This window comes from Podarcis bocagei (genome assembly GCF_964188305.1).
Source record: "Podarcis bocagei genome assembly, chromosome: 9".
NCBI lineage: Eukaryota > Metazoa > Chordata > Lepidosauria > Squamata > Lacertidae > Podarcis > Podarcis bocagei.
In genome coordinates, this window is record NC_138134.1 from 6,690,045 (window position 1) to 6,708,727 (window position 18,683).

The following is an 18,683-nucleotide window of genomic DNA, read 5'->3' on the forward strand; positions in this document are numbered from 1 at the left end:
CCTGCGCAGAACGACCCGCAAGACGCAGGCGCACTCCTTCGCCACGTGACAAAGACGCCTTTTTCTCTCTCGCCTTTGTGACCTCATCGAGCCGCAGAGGAAAGGGCGCGTGGAGGTAGCAGGGCGCATGCGCAAATACAGAACGCGCGCTTGTTCGCGCTCTCGCTCTGTCGCTCCGGAGATGGAGGAGAAATAGATCTCAAGACGAAGGGGAAGTTGACTTCCGGGCATGCGCACTGAACGGCGAGAGCGCTCCAGGTACCGTAGTGTGCCGCGTAGTGCGCAGCAGTCTGTTTAACTCGGTAAGCGTGAATGTAGAATGGCAGCCAAAATACTAACAGCAACACACTACTGTATATGAATTGAATTCCATTTATATCTCCCCCATCTCCTCTGAGTAGTTTCTTTACTTCATGCCTGAAAGGTATTAAAGAAGGGGCCAGGTAAGCTTGGCTTGACGCTATTCCTTGGACTTTTAATTAATAACAGTGATGAACATGAAAATCAGGGCACCACCACAGAAAAGGCCCTGTCCCCTGTGGTTGCCTGCAGAACCCCCAAAGGTGGGCCAGAGCCCTTCCAGGCAACCTTAGCATACACAGGAAGGCTCACCCATAAGGAGACGCTCCTTCAGATCCCCAAGGCCTTTTGGGAGAAGGGTGAGCAAGAAAAGGGGAACCAAAGTCAGCTTGCAGGTTGCCGAACAGTTTACAGTAGGCTCCAAAGTGTTTTTTACTTCACCCTCCCTCTCAATAGCAGCAACAACAAGGGTTGTCGTGCGTCGTCATACTCGTCATCAAATGCTTTAGCAGCCTTTCTTAAAAACCACACAAGGCAACTCACAGAAATCTACAAATATATACTGCAATATTCTAACCACCTACTTTAAGAATATAGGCTGCTACAATCTCTGATCTGTAGTAACATGCAGGGCAGTCTTAGCCACATCTATTCAGAAGGAAGTCCTATGCAATTCCATGGGATGTACTCCCCAGGTTAGGATGGCAGGTTTAGTCTTAGTTATAGATCAGGCACCCCAAACTTGGCCCTCCAGATGTTTTGGGACTACAATTCCCATCATCCCTGACCACTGGTCCTGTTAGCTAGGGATGGTGGGAGTTGTAGTCCCAAAACATCTGGAGGGCTGAGTTTGGGGATGCCTGTTGTAGAGGAAAAAAGGATCCATTTACATTGTCTCAAGCTCCCTGCTGGAAAAGTGGGATATAAAAATAGGAAATATAATAAATAAGAATAACAGATTTGCATTGGAATATCTGTGGGCCATCCTATTGCACTGCATGTGGGATACCTGCAGCAGGTAATCGGCTCCCCTCCTAGATTCACCATTTTGTACCTGACTTTGCTGAAAGCAAGTGATGGACACCAGCATCCTCATTAAAGCAAAACAAGTCCCAGATGCTGGAGCTCTGTGCACCCAATTTGGGGTTTTACTGGCCAAAACCAGTACTTTGAAACTGAAACCACCGATCAGCACCTTCTTCCAACAAGCCTAGTTCTAAATTGAGATTTTTGTCCTGGTCAATATTTGTATTGGATTTGAAACTGTTTCTGTATATGTCGTCGTTCGAACACTCATTATATATGTGATTGTTCTCTATGCTTTGCATTGTGGTGTTGCTTTGAGATGCTTCATAGGAAGTGATTCAGCTGTGGAAGAACAGGAGGAACAGGGTGGGGGGCAACAAGCATAGCCTGCAACTGCCCTGCAGGAACTGTTGGCCCCTCCTGGGCCCTGGCCTCTGCCCGCCCCCCACACCCTGTGTGCAAAGGCAGCCCCACCTGTGGTGCATTTTTGGGTATGATGTACACTCACTTGGAAGCAAGTCCCACTCAAGGCATAAAATGATGTAATTGTAGAGTTGGAAGAGACCACTGGGATCATCTAGTCCAACCCCAGCAATGCGGGAATCTTTTGCGAAATGAGCCTGAGATTAAGAGTGAGAGTCTTCTGCTGTACGGACTATTCCAGCTGCAGCAGGGTTTACGCTTGCGGAACGGCTGAGAAAACGCTTGCGGAACGGCTTAATACTTGCCAGACCTAAATGTTGCAAGAGCTTGATTAATTAATTGCATTAATACATTTCCGGCAACTCGTGCGTAATATAGCGCCTAGCCTGGCTGCACCATCCAGCTCCCCCGGCAAAAGAACCACGTTTCCTGGAGCACAAGAGAGATTTATTTTTCACTCGTTCCAGGGGGGAAACCACCAACCCCTCATCTATAACACGCCACTCGGCGCGGATCAGTTGAGAGTGCGGGAGAAGACTCGGATCCGGGTTCGAATCCAACCGCTCACTCCCGAGTCTGACCATAAACCTTTAATAAAGTCCACCTGCCCCTTTTGCGACGCTGCGGAGCGTTTCAGGGGCGGCCTCGGGGCCCCTGTGTGGCTGCTGCGCTACACCGGTGCAATTCCTGCTTGCAGCTCCAGGACGCAGCAGCCTGGCCCGGGCTGAGGCTGACGGGCGCTCTCGCTCTCGCTCTCCCTCCCCAGACACCTGATCCGGAGCGGCGGACTACTTTTCCCGGCGTGCCCGGCCAGCCGGCCGGCCGGCGCCTGGAAGAGGCGGGGCAGAGCGAGGCAGAGCAGCATCGCGGGGATGGCGGAGCTGCGAGGTGAGCGAGGCCGGGGCAAAGGAGGGCGCCTACCTGCCCGCCTTGGGGGTCCGGGGGGGGGGCGGCGGCGGGCGGCTCCTCGTGCTCCCCGCCCGCGATGGACGGAGGGGCTCCGGGACAAAGCGGCGGCGAGCAGGAGCAGGAGCGAGCCGCTCCGGGTGGGGAGAGGAGAGAGGCGTTCCCGCGGAGCGAGCAGGCAGGAGCGGTGCCCGCTCTCGGGGGAAGCCCGGTCCCTCCTGCGCCTTCCGGGGGTGGGAAGGGGTTCCGACCGTCATCTAACCTAACCCCCGCCATTCAGGACGCGCAGCCTTGGCGCCCCTGACCGATGATCGCCCAACCTCTGCTTAAAACCCTGCAAGGAAGATAGGGCCTTTTTCACAGCGGCCCCGTTGGCCAACAGTAAATTTTGAAGGCCAGGCAAATCTATTTTATTCCTTCAGGCCCTTAAAAGAAAAGAAAAGCTCTTAAAACCATCTCATTCTTTCCTATTAGGGTCTCCAATATCGGCCACCGCATCCCACCAAACCATCTTGGGAACTGTAGTTTGTTTTGGGCACTGAGGGTTTTTAGAAGCCCCTGTTCCGCCCACAGGGCTGCAGCTCCCCATGAAGAGGGGTGGGCTGTGAAAACCAGAGGGAACTGTAACTCTGAGAGATAACTAGGGCTCTCTCAGCACCCTTAACAAACTATAGTTCCCAGGATCCTTTGTGGGAGCTCATGACTATTTAAGGTGATCCTGTTTTAAATTTGCAGGTGGCGGCCTTTGCCAAGATGCAGGGTAAGGGTGAGGGGGCCTCACCCTGAGAGGGAGCATCCTGACAACAGGGATGGAGCTGTGGGGCCGACTGGGGGCAGCTTCCCACATTGTGTTCTTGTGCATGACCTCCCACCTGCGCCTGTGTCTTTTGCTCCCTCAGTGTTTCCCTTGGCCTGCCCCGTGCAGAACTACTCCTGGGGCAAACTGAGCCAGGACAGTGAAGTGGCCAGTCTCCTGGCAAGCAGTGATCCAATGATCCACATCGAAGCAGGCAAGCCCTATGCGGAGGTGAGTGCAAACTGCCTGGGGGCCCTTGGAGCCAGGCTCCATCCCCTCCTCCCTCCTTGCCCATTCCCAAATTCCGTTATATGGCTGGGGACTTGGATCAAGGGGCTCGGATCAGTCAGGGCGACCACTTGCGCTCTAGACCCCTGCCCCTCTTGCCTGGTAAAAACCATCAGGGAGGGAACAGCGGACTGGGCCAGGGAGGTGATCAGTGCCTCTTACAAGAGGGGGTGTCCCTGCCTGTTTGAAGGAGGCAGTGGTAAAACCACTCCGTATGAAACCTTCCCTGGATTCAGAATACCTAACAAACTACTGGCCAGTTGCTAATCTCCCTTTCCTGAGCAAGGTTCTGGAACGAGTAGTTGCTTTTGGAAGAAACTGATTTTCTGCATCCATTTCAGTTTTGGCACAGAAACTGCTTTGGTCACTAGTGCAAAATTCAGCGGCCGGGTTGCTCACTGGAGCAGGATCGTTTGAGCATATTACACCGATCCTAGTCTGACTGCACTGGCTACCAGTTAGTTTCTGGGCCCAATTCAAAGTGCTGCTTTTGACCTATAAAGCCTTAAATGGCTCAGGACAGCAATGCCTCAAGGACCATCTCTCCATATGAACCTACCTGGAGCCTGAGGTCGTCTTCTGAGGCCTCACTTCGTGTTCCACTTCCTCGAGAAGTCCAGAGGGTCACAACACAAGAATGGGCCTTCTCTGCAGTGGCTCCCCGTCTGTGGAATGCTCTCCCAAGGGAAGTTCTCCTGGTGCCTTCATTTTACACCTTTAGGTGCCAGGCAAAAACGTTCCTTTTTAACCAGGCCTTTTGACTGACATCCTATGCCCTTTTAAAATGTTGGGTTTTTTTGGGGGGTGTTATTGGGTTGTTTTTATTTTGATTATATATATTGTGGTTTCATATTTTGATTTTGTTCTATGAACCACCTTGAAACCTCTGGGTATAGGGTGGTATGTAAATTCAATTTTAAAAAGCAAAAAAACCGCACGAGTCTGAGCTCTCAGCCCTGTCTAAAGTGGCCACGGGGGAACCGTCACAACACTGCTGCTCAGAAACTGATTTCTCAGGGCTCCGAAATGGGGACAGACAAGGTGCCACCTTTCCTTTGTTGACAGATGCCCAGCTCCCATCAGCCCCAGCCAGCAGGGCTAGTGGTTGGAGCTGATCGGAGTGCAAGACGCGTGCTGTACTCCAAATCCTATCAGCCCTGATTTCTGGCTGTGCTGCCTGGGGCTGATGGGAATTGGAGCCCATCATCTGAAGGGCTACAGGTTGCCCAGATGTGCGCTAAGAGGTTTTGTGCATCATCTGTGTGCTCTCTTTTCCTCCCAGCTCTGGATGGGCACTCACCCCAAAGGAGACGCCGTGATTCTAGATAATCGCATTCCCCAGAAGACCTTGCGGCAATGGATCGCGGACAACCCCGACTGCCTGGGCACCAAGGTCAAGGAGGCCTTCCAGGGCCAGCTGCCCTTCTTGTTCAAAGTGCTGTCTGTTAACTCAGCCTTGTCCATCCAGGCTCACCCCACCAAGGTAAGGCCCTCTTCCCAGGGTGCCAAACGGCATAGAATCCTGCTGAGCTTTCTGGACTTTGCAGGTCAAGGACAAGGAGCTTGAAGGAGCATCAGCGGTTGAAGCCAGAGTTCAGAATGGCGTGCAAGGGAAGCAGGTGCTCATCTGTTGGGTCCAGAGGTTCCCGTCCTCCGATACAAGGAACCTTCCACCAACAGGCAAATGGAACCTTTTGGATCCAGGCCAAAGTTTCACGTTAATGGGTTAATGTCAGATCTGGGGTCGCAGCACAGATTCCGCCTGCTTCGCTTCTCATCCTTGACGCATTAGCCTACCCCTGGGTGCGCTGCCTGGTATTAGCCTACCCCTGGGTGCGCTGCCTGATGTATTAGCCTACCCCTGGGTGCGTTGCCAGAGCACCCCCCCCCCCGAGCAGACTGACTGTGACACTGGAGCCTGGGGCTCAACACCTGTCCCCCCTCTTCCCTCCCTCTTCCCCCCTCCCAGGAGCTGGCAGAGAAGCTTCATGCCCAGTATCCAGAGCACTACCCAGATGCCAACCACAAGCCGGAGATGGCCATCGCCCTGACGCCCTTCGAGGGCATGTGTGGCTTCCGGCCTGTTGAGGAGATTGTGTCTTTTCTCCAGAGTAAGCATGGGAGGGGAGGGGAAGGGAAGGAAATAAGTACCAGCAAGATACAGGGACTCGGGTGTCCCAACTGGGGATGGAATTGTGTCCTTGGAACCGTGTTGTGATGGAAACAAGCATCGCCTCCCTGCAGGCTCACCCATCCTCTCCCTCCCCTAGCACAGCCACAAGGAGGCAGGTGGCAGCATTTGCTTTCAGTTTCAGTTAGCCACAGTTTAGTGTTACAGCCCAGCCCTCAACCGTGGTTTGCTTAATAGTAGTATGTTGAAATCAAGTTAGCTTCTTGAACTATAGTTTGAATTTGGCTTGTTTCAAGCAAGCTGTAGTTAAGATTGACCACACAATTAGTTGGGCTTGGTCGACATGACAGGCTGTGATTAACTGGAAGCAGCAGCAGCTAACTGCCCCCTCAGGGACCTGCCAGAGGTGGAGGATTTTAAATCAATTTAGTTTTTCAAATTTTGAAATTTACAGACAATTGTCAAACATCCAAAATAAAAAGAGAATTCCGTAGATTCCTCTGGAATTCCCTCCTCCCCTGTGTGGGTCCTTAATTAAGTTTTTCCTCCTGCATCTTCTCTATTAATCCAAATCTATTAAATCTCCATTACAACCATAATTCAACGTTAAACTACAAGTATTATTATTCCAATCAAACTAATAATTTTAATTGTTTAAAAATGATTTTTGAGGTAAATTATTTATTTTCCCCATTCCTGGTCTTCCTGATTTCTGATTCTTCTGGTCATTTTTGCTATTTCGGCATAGTCCATCGACTTAATTTGCCATTCTTCTCTGGTAAGGATTCTTCTTCTTTCCATCTCTGAGTTAGTAACAACCAGGCAGCAGTGGTCACATACATAGTCTTTTCTGTTCTGTTGTAATTTTGGCACCTAGAATTCCTTCAAGGAAAGCTTCAAGTTTTTTAAAGAAAAAGTTATTCTAAACATTTTTTTCCCACTTCATTATATATCGTCTCCCATTTTTTTTTTACTACTTTTCAAATCCACCACATATGATAAAAGGTGCCTTCTTTTTCCTTACATTTGCAGCATGCATTTGACCTTGTTTTATACAATTTAGCTAATTTACTAGGAGTTAAGTACCAAAGATACATCATTTTCATACAATTTTCTTTCAAAGTATAACATGCTGTAAACTTCAAGTCCCAGTTCCATAACTTCTCCCATGCTGTAAGTTGTATATTATATCCAAAGTCCCTCGCCCAGTGTATCATAACTGATTTAACCTGTTCATCTTTTGTATGCTATTCTAATATTACTTTATACATTTTAGAAAGCAATTTGGTCTTGTTTTCTAACAGTTCTTTTTCAAATTTAGATGTTTCATTTAAAAAGCCTTTCTTTTATCCATCTTAAATATATCATTAAGCGGATGGTATTCTAGTGGCTGGGGAAACCCAGCCAGATGGGCGGGGAATGAATGAATGAATAAATTCTATTTATTTATTTATTTATTTATTTATTTATTTATTTATTTATTATTGTAACCAATCAGTTAATAGTTCTCTTATATCCTCAGACCTATTTAATTTTAATTGATGTTCTACTTCCATTAATAATTCTTTATAAGTTGCCCAGTCATTTCTCATATTTAATTTTTTTTTGAGATGTCGCTTTCAGTGGGAAAGTCATCATGGTGTTTTTTGTTCTAATAATTGTTTATATTTTCCCCATACTTCATAAACCACTTTCCTTACTACACGATTTAGGAAAGCTCTATGTACTTTAACCTCGTACCATAAATATTCATGCCAACCATATCTGTTATCATGACCTTCAAGATCTAAAACTTCAGAATTTTTAGTGATATCCGTTCCTTTAGCCAGCATAGACAGGATGCTTCATAATATAGTCTTAAATCCTGCTAGACTCCATGCAGCCATTCTCAATGTGCTTTGGGTTCCTTGCAGACGTTCCTGAATTCCGGGCCCTGATCGGGAATGTGGCGGCGGAGCAGCTGGAACGCAGCGTGGGCGAAGACCCCCGGGGTGTCTCTGCCGCACTGCGCATCTGCTTCACCCGGATGATGAAGAGCGAGAAGAAGGTCTTTGTGGACCAGCTTAACATGCTGGTGAAGCGGATTTCTCAGGAAGGTGGGTCTGGTGTGAGACTTGGGTGCTGGGGAGGTTGTGGCCCTCCAGGTGTTCCTGGGACTGCAACTCCAGGCACTCTTAATGGTGGTTGGCCGTGTTGTGGGAGGCTGATGGGAGCGACCTCTGTGGGGGGTTAGGGCCTCCACTATAAGGTGAAACTTGGCAACCAGCAGCTGCTGCTCACCAGACTCCTCCATGTGTCTCCATCCCACAGCAGATGCAGGGAAAGATACTTCGGCCAGCTGTGGGGAGCTCCTCCTCCGCCTCCACTCCCAGTACCCCGGAGACATCGGCTGCTTTGCCATCTACTTCTTGAACCTGATGAAGCTGCAGCCCGGGGAGTGCATGTTCCTGGGTGCCAATGATCCCCATGCCTACATCTACGGAGGTGAGTTTCCGGGCATAGAAGCAAAAGAGAGGCTTGGAGGTTGAATCCTGACAAGACAGTAGTACTGTTTTGGGGGGACGGGCGGGCTGGTGTGGAGGACTCCCTGGTCCTGAATGGGGTAACTGTGCCCCTGAAGGACCAGGTGCGAAGCCTGGGAGTCATTTTGGACTCACAGCTGTCCATGGAGGCACAGGTCAATTCTGTATCCAGGGCAGCTGTCTACCATCTCCACCTGGTACGCAGGCTGAGACCCTATCTGCCCGCGGACTGTCTCGCCAGAGTGGTCTTGAAAGACCTACATTGGCTCCCAGAATGTTTCCGAGCACAATTCAAAGTGATGGTGTTGACCTTTAAAGCCCTAAACGGCCTCGGCCCAGTAAACCTGAAGGAGCGTCTCCACCTCCATCGTTCTGCCCGGACGCTGAGATCCAGCGCCGAGGGCCTTCTGGCGGTTCCCTCATTGTGAGAAGCAAAGCTACAGAGAACCAGGCAGAGGGTCTTCTCGGTAGTGGCGCCCTCCCTGTAGAACGCCCTCCCATCAGATGTCAAAGCGATAAACAATTACCTGACATTCAGAAGACATCGTAAGGCTCAGGGAAGTTTTTAATGTGTGACATCTTAGTGTATTTTTGGTCTTTGTGGAAGCCGCCCAGAGTGGCTGGGGAAACAAATAATAAATTATTATTATTATTGTTGTTTGTATGGCCACCAGATCTCCTCTCAAGGCAGCTTCCCAGGTTTATGGGATTTAACCACTTGGATTGAGCACTTGTGGGAGGCAGGGGTAGCAGGGCTGTGGCCGTGGGAGAAACCTGGAAGCGGTCACGTATGGCGCCCAAGCCTAATGCTCCCCATTTTAATTAGTGCTTTGAAAAACTAGATCAGCCCTCAGAGGAGAGGCAGCCAGCATGGCAAGCAGGTCTGTGGCTAAGTCCCGCATGGCCACAGTTGGGTGCACTGAGTCTGTGAAGATCAAGTGGGGTAGAGCGCAACTGCATCTTAAGACCTGATGGGCTGCCTTGCAGAAGATGGGGCAGACTTGCTCTCTGTTGCTCAGGAGGGCAGGAGCAGAGCAAAAGGTGGAAACAGAGAGGAAGCCGCCTGTGGCGATCACACAGGGTCCCCAGACGTTTAAGGGTCTATTGATCCCTGTGCCACCACTGTGCTCGCTTCCCCGCTGCCACCAACCCGTTACTCTCGGGTAAAACACTGAGTCCAGACAGTTGTTAAAAGTGAACCAAATAAACAAGTTTGATTTATAAACATTAACAAGTTTATAGTTTCTCAGATAATATTCCTGTCGGTATCTTAACTTTAGTTTCTTCTGACTTGATTATCTCAACTGTTTGACTGACTCCTCTTAACAAATTCTCTCACTCTCTCACATCAGACTAGCCCAACCCACAGACTTATCCTCTCAGTCTCTTCTAACTCCAGACTGTCTTCTCAACCACTCTAACTCTAACTCCTCCCCTTGGGTTCCCATTGGTTAGTCATTTTACAATTAGTTAACCCTTTCCTTATGAACCCTGTATGATGTCACACACCTAGGAAGGCAAACACCACACCGCCCAATGGCCAGGGCTCTTCTGGCAACGGAATGCCTTGGCAGCCACTTCCTCCAGATGTGCTGGACTCCAGTTCCCATCACGCCCCAGCTGGCACAGCTGATGGTCAGGGATGATGGGAGTTGTATTCCAGAGATGCCTGGAGGTCACTAGGTTCACTATCCCTGCTGCAGCTGCAAGAATCCTGTGCTGGGCTAAGTGGCCTCAGAGGGCCTTGCCAACTCTGAAACTCTTAGTTTGAGATGACAGGGAAGGGATGATAAAAGAGGGTTTCTTGAGATGGGGCAGGAGGGTGTTTCAGGAGGGCCTCTCTTGCCACCAGCAGCAGCCTCTGCTCTTCCTGACGGCCAGCTTCTCTTTCCTTCCCGCCTTGCCACAGATTGCATCGAGTGCATGGCTTGCTCTGACAACACGGTGCGCGCTGGCCTGACACCCAAGTTCATTGACGTCCTCACGCTGTGCGAAATGCTCAACTACACGCCGGCCCCTGGCAGCTCCAAGCTCTTGAGCCCCGTCCAGAGCCGCCTGGACCCTTGTGTCTACCTCTACGACCCGCCTGTCCCAGACTTCTCTGTCATGAGGATAGAGGTGAGCTTCTCAAGGGGCTTCCCCTGCCCTGATGAAGGCAGGCGGTTCCTGCTGCGAGAGCCTTTCAAGTGCCAAGGTGGCGTTAGGCACCTGCTCCCTGTGCAGCTTGGCTCAGATGGATCCATCCACTTTGGTTTCTCATTCTGCCCTCACCCCGAATCTTAGGTTCAGTTTGCTCTCTTTCTGGATGTATTTGCGGTTCATTTTTAAACAGTGTGCATGGAAAATGTGTAAAACACATTTATGCACACAGTGTCCTCTAATATAATGCATGTTGATGCATTATTTTCACTGATACACACTTTCCCCAAATCATGCATTTCTTTTTTGGTAGGATGAGTGCATCACACATTTGGAGAATAGCATATCTCCAGGGATACCAGCTTTCAGATTGCACGTTGGTTCAGAAAAATGTGAATTACCGTATTTTTCGCCCTATAGGACACACTTTTTCCCCTCCAAAAATGAAGGGGAAATGTGTGTGTGTCCTATGGGGCGAATGCAAGCTTTCCCGGGCTTCCTGCAGCTCCGCGCCACCCACTGGATCCTGGCGCGAAGCCACGCGGGGCTCCGGAGGGTAGCGCAGAGCTGCCTGCATTCCGAAGCCTGGTGTGCACTAAAGAGCACCCCCGGGCTTCGCACACCTCTCCACAAGCCTGGGGAGACCGGCGCGGCTCCCTAGGCTTGCAGATAGCAGGCTGTTCTGGGGGGTCGGGGGATGCTCGGGCTTCCCCCGCGCCTGCTCCATGCCTGGGGAGGGGAATTTTTTTTTTCTTTATTCCCCCCCCCCCAAAAAAAAATTAGGTGCGTCCTATGGGGCGGTGCGTCCTATGGGGCGAAAAATATGGTAGGTAGCTTTGCATGTTAATGCAAACTTTACAAAGTTGCCTCCCTGTCCCTACATGGACCCCAACTTTATAATGACATTCTTCCTCCAAGGAGCTTGGAGTGGCATGTGTGGTTCTCTCTCCTTATGTTTAAATAGGGATTTTTGTGTGAAACTCTATATTTTTTTTAATGCATATTAAGACAAGGGTGGTTGGTGCTGTGGGTTAAACCACAGAGCCTAGGACTTGCCAATCAGAAGGTCAGTAGTTTGAATCCCCGCGACGGGGTGAGCTTCCATTGCTCGGTCCCTGCTCCTGCCAACCTAGCAGTTCAAAAGCACGTAAATGTGCAGGTATATAAATAGGTACAGCTCCTGCGGGAAGGTAAACGGCATTTCCGTGCATTGCTCTGGTTCGCCAGAAGCGGCTTAGTCATGCTGGCCACATGACCCGGATGCTGTACGCCGGCTTCCTCAGCCAGTAAAGCGAGATGAGTGCCACAACCCCAGAGTCGGCCACGACTGGACCTAATGGTCGGGGTCCCTTTACCTTTAAGACACAAGTGGCACAGGACACCCGTGAGATTAGCGTGGGCGAGAAACAGACATGCCCGTCGTTGCCTGCTTTTACAGTTGCTGAAATCTCAGTTTGGCTTGAGATGGAGACCAGCTTGCACTGCTGAGCACTCTGGAGGCTGTAGGGAAGTCAGGATCTGCCATTGCCTCTGGATTTGTGTGGGAAAATGATTGCTGTACATGCTCAGGGGAACACATCATAAGGCAGGACTCCTGAGGGAGGAGAAAAAAATATATATCTGGGGGTAAAATCCAAGTGATGCCAATAAGGATGAGAATGGTAAATTTTTCCAGTGGCTGTTTCCGAGCAACCTGTGTGATATTTCGTGGCTCGATTATTGGCATGTAAAAACCACAATCCAGAAGAAGCCCAATGTCTCGAGCTTGAGAAATGGGCAACGAAAAAGATTTCGCCAGAACTTTAGCATTTTGATGAAATACAGAATGACTTTCAAATGGGTCTGAAAACAATGAAAAAATACAATTCTTCAAAGCATGGTCTGCCTGGGCATTAGCTTCTGCCAAATACCCAGGGTGGCCAGTGTGAGATCTGAGATAGGCTACATAAAACTGACAAGTTCTAGCTTGTACCAAGTTCTGCAAAGTGGAAAACAATGTAAACAAATTTTGATCAATAGCAGGAGTGATATAAGACAATGGTAAGACATTCAAAAGATTGTATACATACTGAGAATCCACAATGAGATTGAAAGGGATGTTAGCAAACTGTTGAAATGCCAAAATTACAGCTGCCAATTCAGCACGTTGTGTTGAGGACTGCTCAGTAGTATACAAACTTTTCCATTCCCCCTCCTCTTCCCACACCACCACCCCTCTGGATTTGGTACCATCAGTGAACACAGTAAGGGCGGAGGGTAAGGGTAGGGGGGGCAAAGCAGTTCGCAAGACATAACGTAGCCCTGTAAGGAAAGACAAACGAGGGTCTCTAGGAGGATTGTGAATGATTTTTCCCAAGAAATCAGCAAAAGCTATTTGAGTAGAAACGGCTGTCATCATCAGATGCTGAAATTCTTCCTGGGAGAAGGGCAGGTACACTGACTGTAAGTCCATTCCAGAGAGGGCAAGGGCTCGATGTCGGCCCTTAGCAACAAGGTCCATGACGCTGTTGGGTGTAGCATACACGTTCCACGGAGGAGTATGAGGCAGGTGAAGCCACTCCACATTAGACACAGTCCCAGGCTTCTGGCCTGTGGTGTACAATATAGCTGTTGGAAGGAGCGGGGTGGCAAATACTGCAAGTGATAATTGTGCCATGGAAAGAGAAGGAATCCTGTCCACCATACATCTGCGGAGATGGTTGTTCACAGTGGTTAGAGCCTCTTCCATTGCAGAGGTGACTGTGATCTTGTCTGCTGGATCCTTATGTCCTTTAAGGGCAGAAAATAGTGGAGACAAAGTGGAGGTGGGCAGGTCCAAATAACTCTTTATCCAATTCAGCTGTCCAAGAATTTGTTGTAAATCCACCAATCTAAGATAACCAGGAAACTGTAGTTGAGGCGTAACTGGAATGGCTGCAGATGCTGTCAGCTTGTGTCCCAGGTACGTAATGGGTAAAGTCCGCTGGATTTTTTTCTTAGCCACTGTCAATCCAACAGGTTGTAGCCTTTGCAGGATTTTGGGACACGGAGGAGGACCAGGCCGTGGCTAGCAGGCCGTGGCTAGCAGTGCCCACTGACTGGCAGGCTTTAAGCATATCTGCAATGGCTATATTGGGAGTTGTCATCAAAGGGCGCAGTGCTTGCTTAAAGTCCTCATTTGCATTAGCGAACGCAAGCTGGCGTACAATCAGGTCTTGTGCTGCCAGGTCCTGAACTTGCCGCTTGAAGGTATTATACAAGCGATCAACAAATTGTCCATAGGGCTCTGCAGGGCCCTGTCTGACGCTTCCCAATAGGCCACCGTGCTCATTCCTGTCATCAGGGACAGAGGCCAGAGCCTCTTGAGCGGCAGCGGTGGTGGCTGCCCAATACATAGGATCAAGGGCCAACTGTTGGGCAATAGGAAGAAAATTGCCTCCTCCCGTCAGCCCATCGAGGACATCGGTTTGGGTAAGCATGACGGGGGCTGGGAGTGCAGGAGCAATCACAGGAAAGAGATTTGGAGTATCAGAATCAAAAGGCAGCAATGGAGCAGCAGTACAAAGAGTCTCTTCTTGGAGAGGAGTGGAAATGGGGGGTGCTGAATGCGAAGAATGCAGGGGAGGGACGACAGGAGCCGAAGGAGAAAAAATGTCTGCCTGTTTAGGAGGCTGATAAGACGGTGCTTCTGAAGGCAGCATGAGGACTGGGAGGGGGGGCAAAGGAGCTGAAGCAGCGGCCAGGAGGAGATTTGTAGGAGTTAGGCTTGAGATAGCCTTATAAACCTTACAGCAGGCATGCAAAACTTTGACATCAATCTGAGGGTGGTTTTGGAAAAATTGTCCTATTTTTTCCCAGTCTTTTAAATGATAATTCCCATTCTGAGGAAACCAGGGACAGTGGGTATCCAAGGCTTCTATAAGGGACTTCAGATCAGCATCTGAGACAATGAAGCTGTTGCTGGCCAAAAGAAATTTAAGGTCTTCAAAAAACTTTTTCTGTGGTGCAGATAGAGACGTCCCCATGATTGCAAGAGTTGCAAAAAGGGCAGGGAGCACTTACCAGGGATCCTTAGAAGGATGAATGGCAGCCTGAAGCCCTTGCCGGGCGAGATAAGTGCTGATAAGTCCGTAACGTAGTCCAGAATCACTCACGCGGGGTACCAAGGGAGCACTCACCGGGATCCATAGCGGATGAAAGACGCGTGGTGAGCGCTGAACGATGAGAAACAACGTGGAGTCCGAAGGTAGTCACACGGGGCACCAAATGTCGAGAACCAGCTCGACATCAGTAAGAAAATCAGTCTCACACCAAGATGACTTGAAGAAAAAGCTTTGGCTTTTGCCATGCAATGTTTATTGTGCGCAGTGAAAATAATTCATCCTTTCTCCTCCAGCACAGCGTTTGTTCTGCCTGGTACTCAAAAGTAACAATTCAAAGGAATGCAACCTTGCTCTTGCCCGCAGACAAAGAGAGTACTATGCTACGTGAGCCAATCATTAGTCTAGCATGAGGTGTTCACGCGCTCATCATGCTCTTAACAATATCTCGTGCTGTAAAATCACTCTGCAATAATAAGAACTCTGCTCATGCTCTTATGTACAAGCAATCATTTTCCCACAGATTTGTCCCACGCCCAGCTCATTCGCTTCCCACTTAGTGAGGCAGGATGTTAAAATAGCCAGGCCCCACCTCTCTACTGAGCAAGGGTTCTGCTTTCTCTCGCAGATTCCTTCCTCCATCAAGCTGTACCTTATTTCGGCCATCGACTCAGCCAGCATCCTGTTGGTGGTACAAGGAACTGCTGTCGGGACCTCCACTGCGGCCGCTTCAGAAATGGCTGTCCGTCGCGGCTCTGTGCTCTTCATCTCCGCCAATGAGAGCGTCTCCTTGCACCTGTCTGCACCTAATGGCATGCTGCTCTTCCGAGCCTGCTGTCTCCTATAATGTGGGGTGCTTGGCTCTTTCTTCTCTTGCTGAGACTCCAGTAGAACGGCTGTGTGTCCTCTGCACAGCCAATTACTCCCCTGACCCATCAAACCACTGTGTCAAAAGCCCAAAGCATTGGCGCTCACCCCTGTATGGTGGGTCCTCGTTTCCCACACAGCTTGACTCTATCCAGGGAGAACTCTCCGTAAAACACGGGGCTGGGAATTCTCCAGACCTCGTCGTTGTTTTTTTTTAAAAACTGCCCTCTCCACCTTGTGTTAGACCGTTTTGCTTTTGAGGGGTAGCGGTCTGCACACCCTGAACTTTTAAAATGCTGTAAAACTTATGAAACCAGCAGTCAATGGTGTGCCTCTCTCCCCGCCCCTCCACCCTGGGAAGAGGGTGGAAGTTTGGAAGAAGGGCTTGGTGATGATTTCAGCTTCCCAGCCACTGGAATTCCCTCTTAGCCAGGACATTCTGCCTCCTGCCCTTTACCCTGGGGGGCAGGCAAAAGCTTGTCTCCACCTCGCCCCAGTTCCTGCCGATGGAGAGTGGTTGGCTACCATTGCTTCTAATCCCTGGCTGACAAAGTTTCCTCTGGCTGTAGTGGACAGCATGTTCTGGTGTGAAAGTGCTTCCTCCTCAGGGCCAGCTGCGGGTGGTTGCTTAATCCAGGAGTGGTTCTGTCTGCCCACAGCAGGGCCACGTGAGTTGACCCTGATAGGAGTTAGGAGTCCAGCAACTCCTGGGGAACCATGGGCTCCCCACTCCCAGCCAACAATCCTGATTTCGGGATGGGAGGACAAGCCGGTGGTATGTTTTTGGTACCGGTGGCCTTTCAGGTGCAATGTCCATCCTGGGCCAGGTGGCAGAAACAAGACGTCCTCTAATGCTACAGGCCTGGGGGACAGGGCCGTCGCTTTGGGTGATTTTCACCATCTGCTTTCCCCCCAGTAGCATTTTCCCAGCACCATGTGGTTCTATCCCCTGGCTCCATGTGGGTGTCACAATATGCCATAGCTTGTTGTGATAAGAACAAACCTGACCCTAGTCCAGCTCCCAAGTGCAGTATGTGTCTTCACTTTTCCTTGTTTGAAACAAGCACACCACGGGGTTGACGGAGCTGGCTTGTTCCAAACAAAACACAGTGAAGACAAAGCAGTCTAGGGCTGAGATGATTAATTAAAACTGGCACCCCAATTTTCCTATTATTCCTCTCCCTCAAATTGGTTGGAGTGAGAGAGGCTGTGTGGGATAGAGGCTCCTTTCTATCCAAATGTAGCCAGTACCTGCTTTCCCTGCAGTAGTTTGGAACCTGTTCCCAAGCAACCAGGAGAAAAAGGTCCCCCATCCTAACTAGTGTGTTAAGTTTGGAGGCAGGCTCAGCTTTTTGTGGCCTGCAGGGGCTGTGGTTATAAGATGATCAACTTGGCAGCTCATGTTTGGCTTTTGACCAACAGGAAGAGAATGGCTCTTCCCTTAAAAACATCAGATTACCGCATCTTCACTGTATGGTGAAGCTACTTACCTGGCATGTCAAAGTAAAGTACATGTACCAATAGCTAAAGCGAGTGTTATAATCACTCTGCTCTACCCCTTGCTTCCACCTCTTGCAGAAAAATTCATTGAACGATATTAAAAAAAATCCATCCAGTAGCACCTTAGAGACCAGCCAAGTTTTTTTTATTATTATTTATTTTATTCAGGATTTTCTTGTTTTACAGAAGTGTAGTGCCTCGGTTTTTTTTTTTTTCATGTAACATTTTTACAAATCCATTTCATTTGTTGAGGCATTAGGGGGAGAAGAAAAGAAAAAAGAAAAAAGAAAGAGGGGGGTGGAGAGGGGGAAGATGGATAGGGGTGGGGTCGGGTGGCGGTGTTTCTATTATGTTTAATGTATGTAGAGTTTGGTGTCAGCGTTGCTTGTGTTGTTCGCTTGTGTTCCTTTGGTGGTGCCAGCCAAGTTTGTTGTTGCTATGAGCTTTCGTGTGCATGCACACTTCTTCAGATACCTTGCATGCACACGAAAGCTCCTACCAACAACAAACTTAGTTGGTCTCTAAGGTGCTACTGGAAGGATTTATTTTATTTTGTTTCGACTACAGCAGACCAACACAGCTAACTACCAGTAAGTAGAATCATTGAATGATGGTACCCTGAACTCTTGGGTAAGTCAGTGCTATAAATTCAAGCGTTGCTAAGGGACAGGCGCTGCCTTGGGGCAGGGCAGGGTGGTGGCCTTTCAGTTGTGACTGGCTTACAGCTCCCATCATCCGGAACCATTGGCCATTCTGGCTGATGGGTGTTGGGGTCCTGCAAGATCAAGGGGGTCAAAGGTTCCTCACCCAAAGTTCAGTTCTGTGGCTTAGGGAGCAGGAAGCCCAGCCACTCCACCTTCAACTCAGTTTGAAGTTGCAGTGTTGTAAGTTGTTGCTTACAGAGGGAGGGAAAGTCCACTTGCGCTTCCATTCGACAATTCTGGTTTGATTTGCATGCTCCCTCATTTGGGGCTCAGTATATTTCAGCAAAGAGAACTGCCCCAGTTTCTCTTTAGCTTTCTGCCAAATAGGAGTGTCCTTACCCTAGCGGAGTGCCAAGCAGGAGCGACTGTTGTCCCCTGCAGAATGATTCGAGAGAAAAGTGCAGGGGGGGAAATACAGAACCTTCAGAGACTGAAATAACAGCTATAAGTGAAAAGAAATAGGATGTTGGGGGACTGGCAGAATACATGCGTTGTCTTAAGGGGTTGTGTATCAGAATTTGAATCTTGAGGTCATCCGTCAGATGGATTTTGACTCCAGACTCTGGCGCTGCAAATTGTAGAGCTGTGGTTTCAGCATTTGACGTTTTGATAGCTGCAGTCAACCACTTCATACCATTTGTGTTAAGAGATGTGTGGACCCAGTTGTACACTTTATACAAACTATTTTGTTCCTAAATTAACTGGAGGTTTCAGATGTATGTACAGAGTGTGTGCAAGTAAAGACCCCTGGAAGAGGCAGTATTCCTGCTACCATTGTACTGTATTCCATATTTCACAGGTATAGTTATGGCTAATAATCCCCAAAGAATGAAACAGGGAGATGAAATTCGGATGGTTTCAGAAACAAAAAATATTCCCACCAGTGTAAAGCATCAGTTGTTTAAGAGTCAAATGCAACGAGTTAAAGTTGGCTAAATAAAGAAGGTGCTGTAGAGGACAGGCCCTGAGAACAACCTGTCTGGTGTATGTTTTTCTTGGGCT

The 18,683-nt window shown here is 49.3% G+C and overlaps 1 protein-coding gene across 1 annotated transcript; it reads left to right on the forward strand.

Moving 5' to 3' along the window:
* The first annotated feature begins 106 nt into the window (after positions 1-106).
* MPI (mannose phosphate isomerase) lies at positions 107-15,638 on the forward strand. The gene is made up of 9 exons (XM_081207826.1): positions 107-258; positions 2,516-2,637; positions 3,555-3,682; positions 5,022-5,222; positions 5,709-5,850; positions 7,784-7,966; positions 8,181-8,354; positions 10,302-10,510; positions 15,239-15,638. The coding sequence occupies exons 1-9, from the start codon at positions 230-232 to the stop codon at positions 15,455-15,457; spliced, it is 1,407 nt and encodes a 468-aa protein (XP_081063952.1). The 5' UTR covers positions 107-229; the 3' UTR covers positions 15,458-15,638.
* Positions 15,639-18,683: the final 3,045 nt, after the last annotated feature.

What these genes read in the sequence shown, in the direction of transcription:
- MPI (XM_081207826.1), top strand. Translation starts at nt 230, where the DNA reads ATGCGCACTGAACGGCGAGAGCGCTCCAG. An exon ending in GGGGATGGCGGAGCTGCGAG is followed by an intron (nt 2,638 to 3,554) that starts GTGAGCGAGGCC and finishes TTGCTCCCTCAG; the next exon opens with TGTTTCCCTTGGCCTGCCCC. An exon ending in GATTGTGTCTTTTCTCCAGA is followed by an intron (nt 5,851 to 7,783) that starts GTAAGCATGGGA and finishes GGTTCCTTGCAG; the next exon opens with ACGTTCCTGAATTCCGGGCC.